At 49.2% G+C, this 8,845-nt stretch overlaps 1 protein-coding gene across 2 annotated transcripts in view; it reads right to left on the bottom strand.

Moving 5' to 3' along the window:
* The window catches only part of FMNL3 (formin like 3), a 72,590-nt gene extending 64,322 nt beyond the window's left edge, over window positions 1-8,268 (bottom strand). For both annotated transcript variants that reach the window (XM_049783645.1, XM_049783644.1), the window contains exon 1: window positions 8,011-8,268. In XM_049783645.1, coding sequence (XP_049639602.1) covers window positions 8,011-8,136 — 126 coding nt within the window. In that variant the 5' untranslated portion in view covers window positions 8,137-8,268. The remainder of the gene's footprint in view (window positions 1-8,010) is intronic.
* Window positions 8,269-8,845: the final 577 nt, after the last annotated feature.

Genomic DNA, 8,845 nt, shown 5'->3' on the forward strand with positions numbered 1-8,845 from the left:
TGCTGGAATTGATCCAAAAACTTTTTCCAAAAAAGGTGATTTGGGGGGCCAGAGAGATTAGGGCATTTGCCTTGCAAGCGGTCAACCCAGGACCAAAAGTGGTTCAAATCCCGGCATCCCATATGGTCCCCAGATCCTGCCAGGAGCAATTTCTGAGAGTAGAGCCAGGAGTAACCCCTGAGCACTGCCAGGTGTGACCCAAAAACAACAACAACAAATAAAGGTGATTTTGGGACCGGAGCGGTGGCTCAAGCGGTAAGGCACGCTTGCCTTGCCTGCACTAACCTAGGTTGAACTGCGATTCGATCCCCTGGTGTCGTCCCATATGATCCCCCAAGTCAGGAATGATTTCTGAGCGCAGAGCCAGAAACCCTGAGCGTCACCAGATGTGGCCCCAAAACCAAAATAAATAAATAAATAAAAGGTGATTTTGAAATGTGCAAATTCATTTCCTAGTCAGAAGGGACAAGTCAGAAATGAACAGAGGAGGAAAAAGAAAAAAACTGAATCTCCTTCTAAATAGTAAAAACATTCCCAGGGCCAAACAGCTCAAAAGAGAGATGCTTTGCATGCAGGAGGTCCATGTTCCATCCTGAATACCACATAGTCTCCCTTGAGCACTGAGGCAGAAGCAACCCTGAGCAGAGTCAGGAGTAGCCCCCTGAGAACTGCCATTTGGGAATGGCCCAAATGTTTAATAAAAAACAAACCACCCAAATGACAGGGTCCCAAACTATCTACCCCCTACTTCCCAAATTTCTCTTCTAAAGCAGGATTAAATGGAAAGATCAAGGGGCCGGAGAGATAGCATGGAGGTAAGGCATTTGCCTTTCATGCAGAAGGATGGTGGTTCGAATCCCGGCATCCCATATGGTCCCCTGTGCCTGCCAGGGGCGATTCCTGAGCATAGAGAGCCAGGAGTAACCCCTGAGCGCTGCGGGTATGATCCAAAAATCAAAAAAAAAAAAAAAAAAAGGAAAGGTCAAGGGGCCGGAGAGATAGCATGGAGGTAAGGCAGTTTGCCTTGTGTGCAGAAGAGCCAGGAATAACCCCTAAGCACTACAGGGTGTGACCCCCTAAAAAAAAAAAAGGAAAGATCAAGAAAATGAGGCCAGGGCCCGGAGAGATAGTGCAGCAGTGTTTGCCTTGCAAGCAGCCGATCCAGGACCTAAGGTGGTTGGTTCGAATCCCGGTGTCCCATATGGTCCCCCGTGCCTGCCAGGAGCTATTTCTGAGCAGACAGCCAGGAGTAACCCCTGAGCACCGCTGGGTATGGCCCAAAAACCACAAAAAAAAAAAAAAAAAAAAAAAAAAAGAAAATGAGGCCAGAGCAATAGCACATTGGAGAGGGCGTTTTCCTTGCACTCAGCCAACCTAGGTTCAATCCCCAGTAACCTATATAGTCCCCCATGCCTATCAGGAATGATTTATGAAGGCAGAGCCACTGGTGGATGTGCCCCCAAATAAAATAATTTTAAATTAAGAAAATGAGGTGGGTTTTTTTTCTGTGACTCAGTGGTCTTGAACAGTAAGGTTCCACTGACCAGCTACTGCCAGGGGTCATCTTCCTCCCCCAAATCCTATCTTAGCCTGAACTAATTCACTACAATCCTTAGAGGAGGGAAAACATTTTCACCATGAAGATTTGGAACTTGATATTAAGCCCAAGTTTTTCCCAGCTCCTTCTTCTGTCAAGAGAACCCTCAAAGCTTTTTGAATAACTAGCACTCAGAACAGGTTAGCTTCCAAAATACCACACTTAGTGCAAAACCCCAAGGCATCTGGGCTGCCCCTGCTAAGGCCTGCACTCTAACTTTCCCCCTCCCAGCACTGCCTCCTCAGTAAGATCCAGGGCTTTTTCTGGTGCAGAAACTTTAGATTCTGATTCAAGTCTATATAATAAAACAGCAAATCTTTTTTTTTTTTTTTCTAGAGCACAAACACAGCAAAGGCAGCAGCTTTTCTTTTCTTTTTCTTTTGGGGGGGGTCACACCTGGCAGCGCTCAGGGGTTACTCCTGGCTCTATGCTCAGAAATCGCCCCTGGAAGGCACAGGGGACCACATGGGATGCCGGGATTCAAAACACCATCCTTCTGCAAGAAAGGCAAATGCCTTACCTCCATGCTATCTCTTCACCCCCGGCAGCAGCTTTTCTTATAAAGCCCTTAAACCCTGCCTCCCCTCTCAAAGGCCAGAATACAAGAAGCTAAAACTGGGTGGTAATCTGGTTAGACCAAAACACAGACTGAGCTTAATTAGACCAAAAGTGGACTCTCCGTCATTAAAAGAGTTCCACAAAAAAAAAAAGAGAGAGAGAGAGAGAGAGAGAGAGAGAGAGAGAGAGAGTTCCAAAAATTGTCCACCCCTAAATTTCTCTGAAGTGATAACGAAGAAGGAAGAATCTCAAGGAAACCATCTAATATGGCAGCTTCAGCTTCACAACTTTTCATATCACAGCACAGCTAGAAAAGACTATATGCAGAGGACCAGGGATTAAAGGCGGAAGCTGATCCTAGCTACAGGGGATAACTGGGAAGATAAGATCCCAGAGATGGTGATGTTAGGTCAGTAACCTCTCACAGGGAAAGCTTTGGATTAAGGCAATGGGTTGGGGCCAGAACAATAGCACAGCAGCAGGGTGGTTTTGCCTTGCACAGGGCCAATCCAGGACAGAAGGTGGCTCCCTGGCATCCCATATGGTCCCCTGAGCCTGCCAGGAGCAATTTCTGAGTGCAGAGCTAGGAGTAATCCCTGAGCACCACCGGGTGTGACCCAAAACAAAACAAAACAAAACAAAAAGGCAATGAGCTGGTTAGAATTCCCCCACAAACACTCCCAGTAATGCTAAGAGGATAGCATGGGGAACCACCTAGTACTCCTGTATGCAAAGCATATCCTCCAAGCATATCCTCCAGCCCTTAAAGCCATCTCTCAGGCCTGAGTTAGAACTTCTGGGATCAATGTTCTGAATAAACTGCCTCATGGCTTCAGACTTCAAACTCTCTAACCTCAGCTTTTAAGTCAGAGAGTTGGGAACTTGTGGTTTTTGACTCAACATGACACAATTTCCCTAGCTAGGGTACTTTTCAGGGGGGTTTCCATATATATATATATATATATATATATATATATATATATATATATATATATATATATACTGGCAGGGAATCCCTCTATAGCAACAGGCATAGCCTTGGCCATTTAGAGAATGGGGGTCATCAGTGTTATCAGTTTTCTTTAAAAAAAATTTTTTTTTTTTTACAATACCAGGGATCAAACCCAAAACCTCACACATTCAAAGCAAGTGCTCTAACACTAAGTTTCATTCCTGGCCCAGATTTATAAACTTCAAATCCTTTATGGGAAGAAAATTATCTCAAATTAACCACAAATTATCTCAAATCTGTGTCATTGCAGAGACTGAAAATTCAAAAGCTACTATTCACTACCATTCATGTTCTTTGTTTTGTTATTGGGTCACAGGGAGAGATGCTCAAGGTTTACTCCTGGCTCCACACTCAGGAATTACTCCTGGTGAGCTCAGGGACCCAAAGGGGTAAAGGGATAAAACTAAGGTAAGCTGCCTGCAAGGCAAATGCTTTATCCACTATATTGTTTCTCTAACCCAAAATTGTTAAGTTTTTTGTTTGTTGGTTTTGGTTTTGGTTTTTGGGCCACACATGGTGACACGCAGGGGTTACTCCTGGCTCTTCACTCAGAAATTATTCATGGCAGGCGTGAGGGACCACATAGGATGCTGGAGATCGAACCTGGGTAGAACCTGAGTGTCATGCATGGCAGACACTCTAACTGCTGTGCTATCACTCCAGCCCCAAAACTGCTAAATTCTTAACTTCGGGGCTCCTGAAATCCAATACAACAACGTGATGTGTGAATACTGTTATTATACCCAATAATAAGATGAAACAGGGACTCAATGAGATTAAGTAACTCACTTGAAATAAAGTACCATTCTGGAGGTAGGAAGGGGTCACATCCCACAGTGCTCAGGGATTTCTCCCAGTGGTGCTCAATGGACCCCTTGCACATATAAAGCATTTACTCAACCCATTGAACTCTCTCAGACACCAGAGTAAAATACTTTTCTAACTCAAGAATAACCAGAGAATTTAGGCCAGAGACAGTACAATAGAAAAGGAAGAAACTTGCCTCACATGTGCAATCCCAGCATCCCATGTTGTCCCCCAAGCCCACCAGGAATGATTCCTAAGTGCAGAGTGAGGAGTAAACCCTGAGCATCGATGCATGTGTCCCTCCCTCAAAAAAAAATAAGTGGAGAAATGTTACTTGAGTCTACATTTGAAAATACCTATATTCAACACTAGCAAGTACTCTCAACAAACTTTCCAAATAGCTTTTCCCATAAATCAATAAACCACAATAATGCTGACAATGTAAGAGGAAAAAGGTGAGAAAGAAACTGCTTATCTGGGGCCACAGAGCACAGTGGTAGGGCGTTTGCTTTGGACGTGACTGGCCAGAATGAACCCAGGTTTAATTTCTGACATCCCATATAGTCCTGCCAGGAGTGATTTCTGAGCACAGGCCTAGGAGTAACCCGAGCGTTGCTGGGTGTGGCCCCAAAAAACAAAATAAATAAATAAATAGAGGAGCTGGAGCGGTGGCACAAGCGGCAAGGCATCTGCCTTGCCCGCACTAGCCTAGGACAGATCATGGTTCAATCCCCTGGCATCCCATATGGTCCCCCAAGCCAGGAGTGATTTCTGAGTGCATAGCCAGGAGTAACCCCTGAGTGTCACAGGGTGCGGCCCAAAAACCAAAAAGAAATAAATAGATAAAAAGAAACTGCTTATCACTTTAGCACAATCAAGAAAAGCTCATCAGGGGCCAGCGAGGTGGCGCTAGAGGTAAGGTGTCTGCCTTGCAAGCCAGAGCCAAGGAAAGATCCCGACCACGGTTTGATCCCCGGGTGTCCCATATGGTCCCCCCAAGCCAGGGGCAATTTCTGAGCGCTTAGCCAGGAGCAACCCCTGAGCATCAAACGGGTGTGGCCCAAAAAAACAAAAGAAAAAAAAAAAAAAAAGCTCATCAATACTGAGTACTACTGGGTGTCAAACATAAAACACCTAATACCTGGGGGCTGGGAAGGTGGCGCTAGAGGTAAGGTGTCTGCCTTGCAAGCGCTAGCGTAGGATGGACCGAGGTTCGATCCCCCGGCGTCCCATATGGTCCCCCCAAGCCAGAGGCGATTTCTGAGCGCATAGCCAGGAGTAACCCCTGAGCATCAAACAGGTGTGGCCCAAAAACCAAAAACAAACAAACAAACAAACAAACAAAACAAAAAACACCTAATACCTGAGTCACAATCCTACCTAAAAAAGCATTATTTGTTTCATTTTATAGATAGACCTCAGAGATAAAAGATAGAACCCATGATTTTTTTTTTCTACTATTTTCAGCTTCTCCTGATTGTTCAGGAAATATACCTGAGCCTGTTTCAAGATCAAACATCTAACAGTCAGTGTGTTCCCAAAGGATAGAAAGGGCATGGTTAGGAGTAGAGCAAAGAAGAATTTCTAAGAGCCTCCTCAAGTATGGCTGATCCCCACCGGCACAGCTAAAAGAATGGAAGTTTTGTAGTTATGGCTTAGCAATAAAATGCTTGTTTCACATGAGACCTTACCGCCACCAAAAACAACAACAAAAAAGCAAAAACCAGTCCCCAGAAAAGAACTCATATGCCTAAGAAAGCATCATTTGACAGTTTTGGAAAAGTAAGCTATAAGTCCCCTCCTCTCCTACAACATCTAATAGCTAACTAGCCTTGATCTGCCCTGTTCCAATCCCCCCTCCCCCCAGCAGCACAGAGAAATAAGACCAAAACAGAAGCCACAGGAAACAACGCAAACTATACAGAAAAAAGAATTTACAAGTGGATGATCTGGCTCCTGGCTTGACCTGGGAACCCTAAATGCTCTGGCTAGGAATCACGACACCATGTGCACTGTTGAATATTAAACCATTCTACGGCCAAGGAACAAACTTGTCTAGTAGGCTCCAATAAGGACATGAAAGACTCTGGTTCTGAGCTCTGTCAAGGAGCCTGACAACCCTGTTAGGCATCCCTTTCTCTCCAAGTTCTATAGCTATACTTCATGCCAGCTTTTTTTTTTTTTAATGTATGTATTTATTTATTTCGGTTAATGGGTCACACCAGGCGGCACTTGGGTTACTTTCGTCAAGCTCAGGGGACCATATGTGATGGTCGGGAAGTGAACCTGGGTCTGTCACCGGTCCGCCATATGCAAGGCAATCGCCCTACCGCTGTGTTATTGCTCCGGCCCCTCATGCCATTTTTTGGAGGTTTTTATACCCCCTGAGTACAGATTCCCTTCCATTCTTTTCCTCAACAGTTGAGCTCTTGTTCTCAGGCTCCCAATCTCTTTCCCTTTGCCTCTGAAATGGCCACAGCATATTAGTAATCACTGACTCATCTCTTTCCCTGAGAGTGATTTGGGAAATGCAAAGGGCCATAGGCTATGTGGCCCAGATGCCTTGGCCCTTGAAAGGCAGAGATGCTAGTAATACTGCTTCCAAACCTGGAAACTCAGGACCTGCTGTCATGCCGACTCTGTATAACTGAAGAGGCAGGGATCTCTAGACAGCTCCACAGATGCCAAGAGATCTAATCTCCTATTCCAAAGCAGATGAAATCCAATAAGGCTAAGTCCACAATTTACCCCTCCTCAACAGCAAAGGCAGTCTGCCTCACAGGCCTTACCTACCAAGAAGAGGGGAAACACTGCCATTTAGAGAGTTCCTGGAAGAACTAGAACTATTCCCCCAATTTTTTCAAATATTTTCTCAAAGATTTATTTATCTCGGTTCCATTTCCTGCTCATTTTCCCTGAAACTTCATGTTTTGCGCCAAACTCTCCTCGTGAGACTAGCTTGAACCAACCATGGAGTTATCGAGTCATCTACAAAGTTATCTACCAACCTATATCCCTATAAAGTTGCTCCAACTCTATCCTAACTTGGATGCTCTACCCACAATCACTGACACAAAGTGGTTGATGGCCACCAAAGACAACCCAGTCGGCTCTGAAACTCATCTATCCGTCCGGATCATAGGGGAATCAAATAAAAACCAAACGGAAAAGAAGCCAAGAGCCACCAACCAACCACTAGGGCTTCTTTACATAAAGAGAGCAAAGCGGAGGAGAGTAAGTTTGTTTCCTTCCAAAATACACTTGCAAAATGGTTTGTCCACATGTTCGGCTCTCGTAAGTAAAATGTAGTCACTCTCATCAGCCCCTGGTCGGTGTTGAAAACTCATCTGTCGGGATCATGTGGGCACCCAAGAAAGACTAAGAGTCTTGAGATCAATTTTGGGGGCGCTTCTAGAAAGGAGTAGAACGGCTCCCACACTCCCGAGCCCCCCTCTTCGGAAGCTCCACAGCCCCCCACTCCCTCCTCCTCAGCTCCAAACATCTGGCCGGGGCTGGGAGCGGGACCCACTCCCGGGGAAGCCTCCATGTTCGATCCAGGCGGTCTCCCAGGCAGGCCGGCGGCGAACCTTTGGGGCTAAGAATTGCCCGGCCCCCCCGAGCCTGGGCATTCCCCGGGCCAGCCAGAGGCTTCGAAACGGAAGGCTGAGGGGCCAGGGAAGGCTCTGGGGGAGCAGGGGGGAGAGGGAGAAGCGAAAAGGCCGGCCAAAGAGGCAGGGAAGAGGGAAGAAAAGAATCTGGACTGAACTGAGCTCGGGGCGACGCTCCTCGGGTCCGGCCTGGCTTTTGGGGGGCCGGCGGGCGCTTCTTGCAAGGGGGCTCCCCAGGAGGATCCGGAGGCTCGGGGGGATCTGGGGGGATCCGGGCAGACAGGCGGGTCAGACCAAGCAGGGCCCCCCCCTGCGCCAAGCCCAGCCCAGACAGCCCAGCCCCCCCAAGGCGCTGCGGTCTGGGGGCGCCCGAAGAGGGGCTTGGAGTGGAGCGGAGCGGAGTGGAGTGGGGTGCAGCGCGCGCTCACCAGCACCAGGGCGAACCTCTCCTCCAGCTCGCAGGGCTCGGGCATCGGCATCTTGCCGGGGGGCGGCAGCAGCGAGACGGCGGGGGGCTCGCCCGGGCCCCCCTCGGCGCTCTCCAGGTTGCCCATCGCGGCGGAGGGGCCCCCAAGGGGGCCTGAGCCCCCCGCACCGGCTCCACCCACGCCCGGGGGCCTCGGGCGACGGCGGCGCCTGCTCCTGCCTCGACGTCCCCCGACGGCTGAGGCGGCACCACAGCGACCCGCCGCCTCCTCGCCGCTCTCGCTCGCTCGCTCGCTTTCGGCAGCACAGCTCCCCGCCCCCAAGGCGCTGCCCGCCCGCCCGCCCGCCCCACTCCCGGCTTCCTCCCTCTCCTGCCCGCCCACCCACTCCCGGCCCCGACGCGCGCTTCCCCTCGCGAGCGCCGACTGCGGCCGCCCCGCGCCCCCTTCTGCAAGCCCCGCCCCGGTCTTCAGGACCCGCCCCCCGAGCCGGATTGACGGCCCGACCGGCCAATCAGAGTCGCTCCTGCTTCAGGCGGCCTCGCGCCTGCCTTCGAGCGCCCCCTGGTGCTCGCCGTGAGGCGTGGATTCTCTCGTCGGGGTTGCTGGAGGTTCTGAGGCATCGAAGGAGGGAGGGAGGGAGGGAGGGAGGGAGGGAGGGAGGGAGGGAGGGAGGGAGGAAGGAAGGAAGGAAGGAAGGAAGGAAGGAAGGAAGGAAGGAAGGAAGGAAGGAAGGAAGGAAGGAAGGAAGGAAGGAAGGAAGGAAGGAAGGAAGGAAGGAAGGAAGGAAGGAAGGTTGAATGGATGGACGAATGGAAGGAAGGAAGGAAGGATGGTT

Source organism: Suncus etruscus, chromosome 11 (genome assembly GCF_024139225.1).
Source record: "Suncus etruscus isolate mSunEtr1 chromosome 11, mSunEtr1.pri.cur, whole genome shotgun sequence".
Taxonomy (NCBI): domain Eukaryota; kingdom Metazoa; phylum Chordata; class Mammalia; order Eulipotyphla; family Soricidae; genus Suncus; species Suncus etruscus.